Source organism: Oryctolagus cuniculus, chromosome 10 (assembly GCF_051225735.1).
Source record: "Oryctolagus cuniculus isolate XC-2025 breed Fujian yellow rabbit chromosome 10, ASM5122573v1, whole genome shotgun sequence".
NCBI classification, from domain to species: Eukaryota; Metazoa; Chordata; class Mammalia; order Lagomorpha; family Leporidae; genus Oryctolagus; species Oryctolagus cuniculus.
Genome location: NC_142876.1, coordinates 28,038,617 through 28,052,598, shown reverse-complemented (window position 1 = coordinate 28,052,598; position 13,982 = coordinate 28,038,617). Strand labels below are relative to the sequence as shown.

General features: G+C 56.7%; 1 protein-coding gene across 2 annotated transcripts; it reads right to left on the bottom strand.

Annotated features, from left to right (window-relative positions):
- Nucleotides 1-153: 153 nt before the first annotated feature.
- On the bottom strand, nt 154-7,771 carry CXXC1 (CXXC finger protein 1). Of its 2 annotated transcripts, XM_051851227.3 has the most exons (15): nt 7,430-7,771; nt 4,283-4,401; nt 4,080-4,180; nt 3,556-3,791; nt 3,288-3,464; nt 2,866-2,892; nt 2,544-2,789; nt 2,280-2,387; nt 1,946-2,130; nt 1,532-1,739; nt 1,343-1,453; nt 1,158-1,207; nt 953-1,049; nt 629-781; nt 154-544 (listed from the first exon to the last, which is right to left on the bottom strand). In XM_051851227.3, exons 1-15 carry the CDS (start codon nt 7,430-7,432, stop codon nt 398-400), a joined length of 1,968 nt encoding a protein of 655 aa, XP_051707187.1. In that variant the 5' UTR covers nt 7,433-7,771; the 3' UTR covers nt 154-397. The 2 variants fall into 2 exon arrangements, with proteins under 2 accessions (XP_051707187.1, XP_051707188.1); XM_051851228.3 differs by lacking the exon at nt 2,866-2,892 and having other exon boundaries at nt 7,430-7,705.
- Between the last annotated feature and the right edge of the window lie 6,211 nt (nt 7,772-13,982).

Genomic DNA, 13,982 nt, shown 5'->3' with positions numbered 1-13,982 from the left:
GCCGGCGGGGGCTCCTGATCACTTTCCAGGAGCGGGTCGGCCGCTGCACGCACAGCTGGTCTGGACACGCAGCCACACTGTGCCGCCAGTGGGCGCCCCCGCCAGGGACTGCGTGGGGAGCCTGCACAGTGCGCACACATCAAGCAAGTCCTCTTCTTGCTTCAAAATTTTATTAACAAAACCGCGGGAGGCAAGGGTGAGCAGACTTCACAGTCCCACCCAGCACAAGAGCGGAGACAGACCGACGGACGCAGTCTGAGACCCCCTGGTAGGGGCAGATGGGCACTCAGGTGCTGGCTGGGCACAGGGAGAAACTCGGGGGCAGCTGAAGAAACAGACGAAGGAGGAACGAACAAACGGAGGAGCAGGCCGCCCGGGTGGGCCTGGGCCGGTGCGCTCAGCGGTCGGCGCTGGAGCGCAGGTCGGTGGTGAGCGGGTCGTGCTGGATTGTCTGGTGCAGCATCAAGGCCAGCAGCCCTGCGCGGTTTGTCATGGCTGTGCGCACGTTGCGCTCCTGCTCAAACAGCTCGTCCAACTTGTACCACTGCCGAAGGACACAGGGAGCCGTGAGAAGTCACAGGAGCCTGCGGGCCTGCGGGCCCCTGGCCACAGCCAGCACCCAACCTACCACGCGCACGCGCTCCAGGTCCACTTCGGCTCGCCGCAGCTTCTCCCAGCAGTAATGACGATTGCACTGGCGCTTGGGCAGGCGGCAGAAGTCACCTGTGAGCTCAAAGACATCCCGCACAAGAGGACACCCGCACACCTCGTCGGCTGGCACCTGCAGGGACACGCAGGGAGGGGATGCAGAGGTGGTGAGGAGCCCAGGAGCGGGGCGCACTCCTGGGGGAGGAATCGAGTGGCCAGGTAGGAAAATGGAAAAGGACAGGAGCTGAGGGAGGAAGCAAAGAACAGGGAAGGGGAGGCAGGTGGGGGCTGAGGAAATGCTTACTTTGGGGTCCCGCGAGTGCTCAGGACACAGCACCTGGAGCCGCTTACAGTATGTTTTGCTCTGAGGGTTGTATACGTCACAGAAGAGTCGTGTGGCCCTGGGGGTTGGAATCAACAGGGTAACGGCCAGAAAGGAGGACCGAGGCCCCCTTATCCTTTACCGCGCCCATGGCCTGCCCCAGCTCCACAGAGCACCCTGCACTCACCCTTCAATGCGGGTGGGGTACATGGACCCGAAGGACGTCTGGCTCTCATACTGGAGGGATAAGCACAAAGGAGGGAACTGGATGTGCGCTGCACGCCCACCCAGGACACCACCCAGACAACACGGCCGTCCCTCGAGGCTCACTGGGCTCCCACACCATCCGCCCCCTCAGGCTGACACCCCGACCTTGGCATAGCAGCGCTCCATGTGGCGCAAGGCAACGCGTGGGTTGATGGGATGCCCGCAGGAAACGCAGAAGATCTGCAGGTCTGTGTCGTCGCTGTCATTCTCATTGCTCTGCGTGGGGCAGGAGGAACTGTGAGGCCAGGTGGGGACCAGGTGCCGGGCCCCGCGCTCCTGGGCGTGTGCGCTCACCTCTTCATCCTCGCGCACAGCCTGCTGCTTGGCACGCAGAATGATGGCCTCGAGCTCGTGGAAGCGGCGCTCCATTTCCTGGAGGCGGGTGCGGGCGCTCTGCTGCTCCCGGCGGATGCGCTCCAGCAGCTTCTTGCCATGCTCCTCCGCGATGCAGGGGCTCTGCTGCCACTGCTGGATGCGCTGCGGGAGGATCTCGTAGATGCGGCTGCAGAGAGGCAGTGAGTGGGCTGCAGGCAGGGACCTGCCAGCCACGAGACGAGGGACGACCACTGGATGGGTGACTAAATGGGGCAGGCGGGTAGGTGGGCACTGGGCTAACTGAATGGTGGGTAGGTGACTGGCAGACAGAGGACTCGGGTCACGCCCTAGCCTGTACCCCTGCCTCTGCTGAACCTCCCAGGAAGGACTTACTTGGCTGCCAGCTTCATGCCGCAGTCATCTGAGCAATACTTGGAGCCGGGCTGGGCAGCGCGCACACAGCCAGGCCCCAGGCACTGTGGCAGTGATGCAGGGTCTTTGGCGTCAGCCCTCTCTGGGTGTTTCCATTTGTCCTTGTGCTTCTGCTTCTGCCGGTGCCGCTTGTATCTCTCTTCCTTCTGTGGGCGGGACAGGTGAGGCCAGGGGGGAGTCACAGGCAGCCCCTGGCCTCAGTCTCCATCTGTCCCACCCTCTCTGGCTCTCGCCCCAGTCAGCCCTTGGCCGCCCCGCCCTCCGCGTTCCCACACCACCTTAACCTCTCCGTCACCTTCTTCTCAGACTTCTTTTCCCGGCGCTTCACATGCTTCACCTTCACGGCTCTCTTCCGCAACGCGGGGTCCAGAAACGGGGACTCTTCCGTGTCACTCATCCAAGGCTGCAAGCAGGGCATGCGGTGACCAGCCGGCCCGCTCATGACAGCCCCCCACCTGCTCACCACCCACGCCAGCCTTCCATCTCTGCCTCCTCTCAGCACGGACACTTTGCTTCCGTAACTTCCACCCTCCCACCCCGGAACGCCCTGCCCGCTCACCAGGCCATGGTCATCAAAGGCCCCCGCACAGAAGTCCTGGTAGAGGTCAGGGTCCAGTGGCAAGTCCTCGTCGGACAGTGGCTCGGGCGTGGCTGTAGCCTCGGGCGGCTCCTTGACTGCTGCTGATGCCACTGCCCCCTCATCTTCCCGGATCCGCCCCAGCTTCTGTGATGGCTGTGGCTGCTGCTGGGTAGGCAGTGGCCGGCGGGGCCTTGGCAGGGACTCTGAGGGCGTCACCGGCGAGAGCTGCGGGGCAGAATCTCAGGACTGGCCCTGACCGCCCTGCCCGCATGCCCCGCCCTGCCCTGGGGGCTGGACTCACCGAGGAAGGGAAGTACTTGTACGATTCCTGTGCCGGCAGGAGGAAGGCCCAGGTCAGCCCCAGGTGGATGGAGGGTGGCCCTACCCTAGCCCCACCCACCTAGTCTTGACTTGCCTCCCCAGGCACACCTGCCCCCTTGCCCCTCACCAGGTCATGCTCATCCCTGCCTGATCTTCCCTGATGAGCCTGAGTCTGGAACACGTGGCCCTGTTCCCTGCCCCCCCAGGACTGGGAGTTCTGCCAGCTAGTATACCTGGCCATGCCCCAGTCATCTGGACATGCCAGGCCTGCCTCCCACCTATCTGGGTAAATCAGCGGTCCTTCACCCACTCCCCTCCCACACAGTGCCTAGCCTCAGCACCCCTTTCTGGACCCATTAGCCCATCCCCCACCTGACCCTGCCCAGCTCTGCCCATGCTCACCCGGGCCCGCAGCTGGCACTGGCGTAGCCGACACTTCTGCCGGATCTTGTTGGGGCCCCCAAACTTCTTCATGTCCCGGCAGAAGTCACAGTGGCCACAGTCTTCAGTGCGCCGGCAGGCCTCACACTCACCACACATGCGGGCTGACCGTTTGATCTGCTGCTGCTGCTGGTGATGCTAGGGTAAGGCACCCAGAACAAAAATCAGGAACCTAGGCAGGGCCCAAGATGGCAACACTTTGCCCATCCCAACCACTACAACTACTCACCTGGCTGGGTATGACCATCAAGGGCTGTGGAGAGGATTTGTGGGGCGAAGCAGAGCCCCGAGCAAGCATGGCCCCAACCCCTGTTCCTGACCCTGCCCGGCGCTGCAGGTCCGGATCCGGGATAGGCCTCTTGCGCCCGCCACCCTCATCCCGGGGCTCACTGCCGTCCCGCTCACTGCCGTCCCGCTCCCGAGACTTCTTATGCCGATAGCGAATCTCCAACTTCGGGTCTTTCTCTGTGGGCCAAAGCAGGGGGCCAGAGTGGGTTGGCACTGGGGGACCTGTATGGTCCCAGAACCTCTGTTTTCAGTCTTCTCTCCCTTACTGTCCCACCCATCTGCTCCACAGCAAAACTGCCCCTTCCACTGGGATCCTCTCTTACCAGTTCAGTAGAGCCCCACTCCAGCTCACCACAGACCACAATCACTCTGCCCACAGACACAAGACCTGTCCTCCCATTCGGCACCCCGCACCCTTGAAGCACCACCTGCGCTCCCTCTGCCTCTCCATCCCACTCCACTCACCTCGGCAGTCCCGACAGTACCACTCCCGGATGGCCTTGGCCATCTTCTCAGTGATCCGAATGCAGTCCCCATGGAACCACTCATTGCAGTTGTCACACCCGCTGCAGAGGATGGGTGGGTGGTAGAGAGGTGAGGGGCATGCCTCATCAACCTGCCCCTGCCTTGCCAGGTGGCAGCCGGCCCGCCTCCCACTCCACGCTCACATCATGAAGCAGTTGATGTCCGGCTTGCGGCAGATGCAGTAGATGGGTGCATTCTCCCCATTCTCCGACTTGCTGTCCTCCCCAGCATCTGGAGGCTCTGGGTCTGAACCATCTCCCTCCTGTGGGATACCCCATTACGACTTCCCACCATGGCCCCCACTGTCACCCCAATACCACATTACTCTGCTTCATACCACGTTCCATTCATCCAAACCACATTATTCTCAACCACTCTGCTCCAGATCTCTCAGCATCACTTAACAGACCTCCTGTTATCCCACCCGTACTTCTGTAACAGGTCATGGTAAATGCCCCCTCACTCAACCCCGATACCCATGACAGCTGATGACAAAAGCTCCCTTGGTCACCATGGATACCCCACTGCCCCATCTGCACCCACATAATGGTTCATGGCAAGCACCCTATCACTCGTCCCCGCGGACACCTCACTTACAATCCACTCTCATACCAGCTCATGGCAGACGCCCTATCACCATGCCATGGACAGACGCTCTACTGGCCCAACCACACTCCTCCAACAGCTCATGGTAAACACCTGTTGCTCACTCAAGAACACCCCATTACCCTATCCACGCTCCCAAAACTACTCATGGCAGACACCCCATCACTCACTCGCCAGGGACACCGCTGCTCCACCCACACTCCATAATGGCTCATGGCAGATACCCCACTGCCCCACCTACAATCCCATAGGCTCATGCAGATGCCCCATCTCCCCACTTCCATAACTATTCATGGGAGACCCCCTCACTGCTCCAACCACCATCCCAGAACTGCTCATGTCTGATGCCCCGTTGCTCACCATCAGGAGCATCCCACTGCCCTGTTGACACTCCCAGGCTGGTTCACCACCACGGGCCCCTCACTGCCTGGTTCACACCCCCGTGTCCGTCACTCACCACCACGGGCCCCTCACTGCCTGGTTCACACCCCCATGCCCATCACTCAACATCATGGGTACCTCACTGCCCGGTTCACACCCCTGTGCCCACTCACTGCCATGGGAACCTCACTACCCCATTCACACCCCCACACCCCTCACTCACCACCACGGGCACCCCACTGACTGGTTCACACCCCTGTGCCCATCACTCACCGCATGGGCACCCCACTGCCCCGTTCACACCCCCCTGCCCACTCACTGCCATAGGCACCTCAATGCCCCATTCACACCCCCGTGCCCCTCACTCACCACCATGGGCAACCCCCTACCCACTCACCACCATGAGCCCCTCACTGCCTGGTTCACATCCTCAGGCCCATCACTCACTGAACAGGCCCCTCCCTGCTCGGTTCACACCCCCGTGTCCGTCACTACACGTGCCCCTCACTGCCCAGTTCACATCCTCATGCCCATCACTCACCACACGGGGCCCTCACTGCCTGGTTCACACCCTCGTGCCCGTCACTCACCCCACGGGCCCCCCACTGCCCGGTTCACACCCTCGTGCCCGTCACTCACCACACGGGGCCCTCACTGCCCGGTTCACACCCCCGTGCCCGTCACTCACCACACGGGCCCCCCACTGCCCGGTTCACACTCCCAAGCCCGTCACTCACCACACGGGGCCCCCACTGCCCGGTTCACACCCCCGTGCCCGTCACTCACCACACGGGGCCCTCACTGCCCGGTTCACACCCCCGTGCCCGTCACTCACCACACGGGGCCCTCACTGCCCGGTTCACACCCCCGTGCCCGTCACTCACCACACGGGGCCCTCACTGCCCGGTTCACACGCCCGTGCCCGTCACTCACCACACGGGGCCCTCACTGCCCGGTTCACACGCCCGTGCCCGTCACTCACCACACGGGGCCCTCACTGCCCGGTTCACACTCCCAAGCCCGTCACTCACCACACGGGGCCCCCACTGCCCGGTTCACACCCCCGTGCCCGTCACTCACCACACGGGGCCCTCACTGCCCGGTTCACACCCCCGTGCCCGTCACTCACCACACGGGGCCCTCACTGCCCGGTTCACACCCCCGTGCCCGTCACTCACCACACGGGGCCCTCACTGCCCGGTTCACACGCCCGTGCCCGTCACTCACCACACGGGGCCCTCACTGCCCGGTTCACACCCCCGTGCCCGTCACTCACCACACGGGGCCCTCACTGCCCGGTTCACACCCCCGTGCCCGTCACTCACCACACGGGGCCCTCACTGCCCGGTTCACACCCCCGTGCCCGTCACTCACCACACGGGGCCCTCACTGCCCGGTTCACACCCCCGTGCCCGTCACTCACCACACGGGGCCCTCACTGCCCGGTTCACACCCCCGTGCCCGTCACTCACCACACGGGGCCCTCACTGCCCGGTTCACACCCTCGTGCCCGTCACTCACCACACGGGCCCCCCACTGCCCGGTTCACACCCTCGTGCCCGTCACTCACCACACGGGGCCCTCACTGCCCGGTTCACACCCCCGTGCCCGTCACTCACCACACGGGGCCCTCACTGCCCGGTTCACACCCCCGTGCCCGTCACTCACCACACGGGGCCCTCACTGCCCGGTTCACACCCCCGTGCCCGTCACTCACCACACGGGGCCCTCACTGCCCGGTTCACACCCTCGTGCCCGTCACTCACCACACGGGCCCCCCACTGCCCGGTTCACACCCTCGTGCCCGTCACTCACCACACGGGGCCCTCACTGCCCGGTTCACACCCCCGTGCCCGTCACTCACCACACGGGCCCCCCACTGCCCGGTTCACACGCCGGCCCCTCTCGGCTCCCCGCAAGGCGCCGTCATCGCCCGCAGACGCGAGCCGGGGCCGGGTCTCCAGGAACCCCTGACACTTCGTCAGCGCTCCCGAGGAACCCCTCACCCATCTCCCCTCTGCTCCGCGCACCCCCAAGCGCACAGTTTCCTCAGAACTGCTCTGAGTCCCACTGAACTTCCACCCGGAGCCCCCGGAACAGCTCCTCACAGAACTCCGGGGCGCTGGCCACGAGCCCCGCAGGGTTCCGCCCGCTGACCCCTGTGGAAGCGCTCCACAGACCCCCGCCGTGCTGCCACAGACGCGCTCCGGCTCACCACAGACCCCTACGCCCTGCCGACGGACCCCGCCGCTACCAACCCCAGCGACCCCCACGCCGAACCCCTCCCCAGACCCCGGACTCACCATGTCTCCGCTCCCGGCGCAAGCCCTCGCGACCCCCGCCAGCGACCCCGAACCCACACAGACTACTCCGCGGCGTCCGAGGCCGTTGAAAGGCTCCCACAACTACTTCCGCTTCTGGCCGCGCCTCCCGGGCATCGTACTCCTGCTGCGCATGCCCCGTGAGTCGGCTTCGCGGGTGGGCAAGTAGTGCGCCCCTTAGAGCCCCGAGAATCCCTCAGGTGCCGCCATCTTGACTGTCGAGTACGTAAGGTGCCAGTGTCCATTCGCCAGTAGGAAACATGGCAGCGCCCATATTGCGGCTTTGCCAAGGGCGCCGCCACCTTGTCGGTCGAGTTCGTACACTGGCCGCTAGTGCGCGCTTCGGAGCTGAATCTAATTCCGTAAGGGGGCCGCGTCCGTACGTTCCCAGGCAACAAATGGCGACGAGCTGATCGCCGCCGCCATAAGGGCGCCGCCATGTTGGCGGTTGGTTCCGTACACCGCTCGCTCCTGTACACTGCCTGTCCAGCAGAGAGGTTCACAGGCACAGCTGAGGCTCCTGAAACGCGGCCGGGGGGAACTATGATTCATTTTCACAATCAATCACTTTCTCCTTCCGCGTGCACCACGGCGGCGGTGCAGCTAAGCTGTGTGCCTTGCAAAGAAAACTTTGCATAGGAGGTTTGTCTCCGAATTCACCTGCCACCACTCTTGGGAACTGGGAACTTGTACGCTTCCTCCTTGCCTTTTCTCAGAGAAGCTAGACCTGGGCACAGTTCCACTTTTATTTATTTTATTATTTTTACAAGAAAGCTTAAGCTGATTACAACTTACGTCGTTTTGTTTGTTTTTAGTTGAACAATGATTTCGTTGCTTGAGTACATGGACAAATTTAATGCCATCAGGGCAGAGGCTGTAGATGACTCATATTTCCAATTGAAGGGGAAGACACGCTTGGTTTTGTAGTATCAAACCCAAAATGATGACCCAAATGTCAGTGAATTCGGCTATCAGAATCAGGCAGAATTTAGCATCCTTTTCCTTTCTCTTCCTCGCAAGGTGCTTTCAAACAGCAATTAATTTCTTAATTAGATGATAGAGACCCTCAGGAAGAACGTTGGACTTCAGAATTCTCCAGATTGTATTGCCTGTCACCAAACGCACTTATGTGACGCCACGGGAGTCCCTCGGATCCCCGCGATCTGTTAGGGAGTCAGGCCCTTTTTGGACAGGTTGTAAATCTGTCCCTTCAGGCCCTCAGCTTCAGCCAGGTGAGGACGCTGCTGCCCTAAGGCAAAGCCCACGGGGACAGACTCTTCCCGGGAGCGGGAGCGTGCTTGCGACCGGTGATGGCCTCAGCCGGCAGCAGAAAAAGCACAAATTCTGTGGTTTTTTTTTTTGGTTTGTTTTTTGTTTTTTTTTGTTTGTTTGTTTGTTTGTTTGTTTGTTTTGACAGGCAGAGTTAGACAGTGAGAGAGAGAGACAGAGAGAAAGGTCTTCCTTCCGTTGGTTCACTTCCCAAATAGCCACTACTGCCGGCGCTGCACCAATCTGAAGCCAGGAGCCAGGTGCTTCCTCCTGGTCTCCCATGGGGTGCAGGGCCCAAGCACTTGGGCCATCCTCCACTGCACTCCCGGGCCACAGCAGAGAGCTGGACTGGAAGAGGGGCAACCGGGAAAACCGGGAAAGAACCGGCGCCCCAACCAGGACTAGAACCTGGGGTGCCGGTGCCACAGGCGGAGGATTAGCCTAGTGAGCCGCGGTGCTGGCCACAAATTCTGTTTTAGTTCTGTAAGCTGCAAAGCAATGTAGTCTAACAGCATAGCACAGTTTAAGTACTCGTTTTGTTAAACATTTCCAAATGTTCTAGATAAAGTTTCGATGAACAGTCTGTGAAAATAAAAGGAAAAATCATAATGAAAACAACATTGAAAGTTTTCCTGGTGGAGTTGGGAGCCACTAGAGTGGGACTTACACACCTTCCAGCTGCTTCCAGGGAATATGAATTTTGCTTGTCCTTACTGTTTACTGCAGGCATTTGGAGCAAACAATTACATTTTATTTATTTATTTATTTATTTATTGGCAGGCAGAGTTAGATAGTGAGAGAGAGAGAGAGACAGAGAGAAAGGTCTTCCTTTTTCCATTGGTTCACCCCAATGTAAATGACCAAGTGGCCACAACGGCCGGCGGGTTGCGGTCGGCACACTGCGCTGATCTGAAGCCAGGAGCCAGGTGCTTCCTCCTGGTCTCCCATGCGGGTGCAGGGCCCAAGCACTTGGGCCATCCTCCGCTGCCTTCCCGGGCCACAGCAGAGAGCTGGCCTGGAAGAGGAGCAACCGGGACAGAACTGGCGCCCCGACCGGGACTAGAACCCGGGGTGCCGGCGCCGCAGGCAGGGGATTAGCCTAGTGAGCTGCGGCGCCGGCCAACAATTACATTTTGTCTTGAGACTCAAGATGCACATCAAGAAGTTGGGGGATCTTGTTATATGAACATTTTTCTTACAATATACATTCTCTTCTTTATTTTCCATTGGTCACATGGCCCCTAACACACAGCCATTGTTGTCAATTCCAACAAAAGTTTCCCACAAAATAATTTTTACTGCTTTGTATTAAAATAATACTGCTCGTATAAGGTCCCATCTTTCCTGCCATCTTCAGAACACGCTTTGGAGTTATCTGAATCTGTTTCCTGGATTGCGTTTTCTAAGACTTCAAATAAAGTCCTTTTTACTTTTGCAGGTTTAGATCAGCAAGTCTTCCACATAGATCACTCTCATCTCCAGCTGACATGGCTGCAGCCAGTTTGGTTATAACCACCATCATTCCCTTCAAGTGACCAGAGCTGTCATCCCAAAGCCTAATGTGGTAAGCAAAGTTGTTGAGAAAATTTTCAGCTCTTATCTGATGACCCAAATGTCTCTTTTCTGACACCTGGAATGTCTCATAAATGTTAATATTCCTTGAGAAAGTCCAGGAACATGCCAGCTGGCCACAGGCTACCTTTGTCTATCAACATGGTAAAATCCAGCCCCAGCTGTTGTGGGCGTTCGGGTTTGTGAGTTTCTGTCTCCAGATCCTGTGGTTCTTGGTCCTAGAAAAGACTAAGGTTGCCACACACAAAGTATAAATATTTTAAGGCAGTTGATACAGACACTTCCATCAGCAGTGTACTGAAGGTTTCCATATCATATCCTTATTAGTTTGTTAGGTTAGTGCAAGCTTTTAAAGTCGTGTACCTCTTCCTGTCAAAAACTGTCAGCATCCATTTATAAATATTATACATTTGTAATCATGCCAATGTAGTGCAAAAATAATAAACCAAATAAAATGTAAATATGCAAAGGAGTGAGATAAAAATAAACACCTGTATTTCCTCACATCCAAGGTCTGCTCTTCGTTGTTGCTCTTGGAGAACTCTCTCTGGAGAGTTTACACCATCAGCACTCGCTTTCACCTATGTGCTGTGACAGCTGTCCCGACACACATCTGGGTCAGGAAGAAGAGAGGATTTGAGAATGAACAAAGACAGCAGGCAGTGGATAGGGATACCATTGTGAGCTCAGGGCAGGGTGGACATTTGGTTTAGCAGTAGCGTAAAACACCAGTTAAAATGTCTGTGTCCCATAGTGGAGTTCCTGGGTACAATTCCCAGCTTTGGTTCCTGATTCTAACTTCCTGCCAGTGCCGACACTGGGAGGTAGCAGGTGATGGCTCAAGTAGTCGGGTCCCTGGCACCCACGTGGGAGACTTGCACTGAGCTCCTGGCTCCTGCGCCCAGCCCCAGGCTCAGCCCCAGCTGTTGTGGGCATTTGGGTTTATGGATTTCTACCTCCAGATCATGTAGTTCTTGGTCCTAGAAAACACTAAGGTTGCCACACACAAAGTAAAACATTATAAAACCCTCTGGTACTGATTTGTGTCCATGATAGCACTTTTTCCCCCCGATTATCCCTGTGTTCTTATCCAGCTGCAGCCTTAAGAGATGCTAGGACACTCCCGTGATTCTGTTCATCTGTGGTGGTTTCAGAAATGAGCAAGTTGTTTCCCCAGTGAGATTACGAACAACCGGAAGGTAAGACTCAAGTATTTCTTGAAAAGTAAACCACACAAGGCTAATTGAAACACGGCTGCTTCCTGCAGTGCTGCGAACAGAGTGGCTTATTTACTTCTTAACCGTCTATGTGCAAAAGGAGATTTTGAATGACCTGTTGGGTTGCTTTGAAGGGACAACAGAATAGAAGTGCTCGGGCCATGAGTCTACATTGCCTTGATCTGGGGTGCAGTGGAAGCACCCGTCCACATTCTGCAGGGCGCAGTATCCCAGTCTTCCTTCGCCATCCCAGTCCTTAGAGGTCCCCCCCCCACACACATACACACACGCACCTTTTCCGTTTCTAGGCCTCAGGACCAGCTCTGCACAGCCCCTCTTACAATTCAGTCACAAGCAAATCAAGCAGCCTCAGGAAAGTCTCAAAATCACTCAGATCATCAGGAAAGCAAGATCCCACGGCTGGTTAACCACTCATGCAGGCCCTGGATCAGCTGGGGGCTGGCCTGGCTCTTTTTGCATGCATGCCTTACACTGCATGTAGTAAGTAGAGAGCCGTCCTGCGAGTTTGGGAGAAGAAAACCATCCAAGGTCCCAAAGATAATTATCCAGGTACGGGATTGTATATTTTAAGTCTGACCTGTGGGTTTATGGGGTAGGGGAGACAGGAAACAAGCCTTCCTTAGCTTTCCTCGTCTTCCAAATCCTATTATGCTCCTTTCCTTTTAGAAACAAGCCTTCCTTAGCTTTCCTCGTCTTCCAAATCCTATTATGCTCCTTTCCTTTTTTAATTTTTTTTTTTCCTTCTCTCAAACCCCGTTTCTTCTATTAGCCTATCCTCGTGGATTTCTTTGAAATCTTTCCAAGCCCTAGTGGAAGCCATTGATTTTTTTTTTTTTTTTTTTTGACAGGCAGAGTGGACAGTGAGAGAGAGACAGAGAGAAAGGTCTTCCTTTTGCCGTTGGTTCACCCTCCAATGGCCGCCGCGGCTGGCGCACCGCGCTGATCCGATGGCAGGAGCCAGGTACTTCTCCTGGTCTCCCATGGGGTGCAGGGCCCAAGCACTTGGGCCATCCTCCACTGCACTCCCTGGCCACAGCAGAGAGCTGGCCTGGAAGAGGGGCAACCGGGACAGAATCCGGCGCCCCGACCAGGACTAGAACCCGGTGTGCCGGCGCCGCAAGGCAGAGGATTAGCCTAGTGAGCCGTGGCGCCGGCCGCCATGGATTATTTAAAAAAAAAAAAACTTTGCAATTCAAATACTACAGAATTCATCCATTAAATGTTTGAATTTCAGTGTCCATAGTGTATTCACAGAGTTGTGCATCCACCATGGCCAACATTTTTAAAACTTTTCTAGTACCCCAAAAAAGAAACTCTATACCACTTGGATATCATGCATAACCCCCTGCCCCTGCCCTAGGCAAAACCAATCTTCATGGCTGGCGCCGCAGCTCAGCACCTGGCTTCTGGCTTCAGATCGGCACAGCGCGCCAGCCGTAGCAGCCATTTGGGGGGTGAACCAACGGAAAAAGGAAGACCTTTCTCTCTGTTTCTTTCCCTAACTCTGCCTGTCAAAAAAAAAATCTTTGTTTCTATAGATTTGCCTATGCTGATATTTCACATACATGAGTTTTTAAAGGCAACTGCTTCCACTTAGCATAATGTTTGTAAGATCATCCATGCTGTGGCAGTGTATCAGGTCTTCAGTCCTTTTAATGGCTGAACACCATTCCATTGTTTGGACATACAGCATTTCGTTCATCCATTCATCAGTTGCTGGATAGGGAGGTTGTTTCAAATAATGACCACCAGGGATTCTGCAGCTGTATACATGTAATTGTGTGCACACATATTTTCATTTCTCTTTAAGTATACAGCTAGGAATGCAGTTGCTGAGTCATATGGTCAACCTATGTGTAGCCACTTCCAGAAAGTGCCAGACTATTTTCCAAAGTGCCTGCACCTTTTTACATTCTGCTTGGTTGCAGTATCTCCCACTGTAGGCAGCCTATAGACAAGTCAAGGTCGATCTTGGCTTGTGGAATTCCTGGGCTAAGAAAGTCACGTACTCCCATGTTGCAGGAGGATGTTGATCAAGAACACTGTTAGAACTGACTGTGTTACAGAAAGCCCGGTAAGTGGCTTGTGTATGTTGTTATCTTCTGTGCTTCCTTGAGCTGCAGCTGGTTATGTATAAATATCGCTGAGACACTGGAATAAACGAGCCTTGATCAGTTCATTGTCTTGGCTCCTTTCTCTGTGTCCTTGTCCCTCTTTTCCTTCCCACACCCCCCTTCAGGTTCTGTTCGACTGGCGCGGCTGGTCCACACAGGTGGCGCCTGAACAGAGACCTGAATACGGGGGAACTACGTGAGGAATGCCAAAAAAGGAAGGAAGCTGCAGATTGGTAATGCGGAGGAGTAGGTAAGTACCTGCTACCTACAATCCTCGGTGAGCAACGGCGCAATACGGGACGAGCACGAGGAAAAAGGGAGGTAATTAAGGCCGTTAAAGGT

Bases quoted from the DNA above. Each gene is read 5' to 3' on its own strand.
- CXXC1 (XM_051851227.3), bottom strand. The intron at 2,893-3,287 runs GTGAGCATGGGC...CTGCCGGCACAG, and splicing joins AGTGCCAGCTGCGGGCCCGG to GAATCGTACAAGTACTTCCC. The intron at 782-952 runs GTAAGCATTTCC...GTGTCCCTGCAG, and splicing joins AGCACTCGCGGGACCCCAAA to GTGCCAGCCGACGAGGTGTG.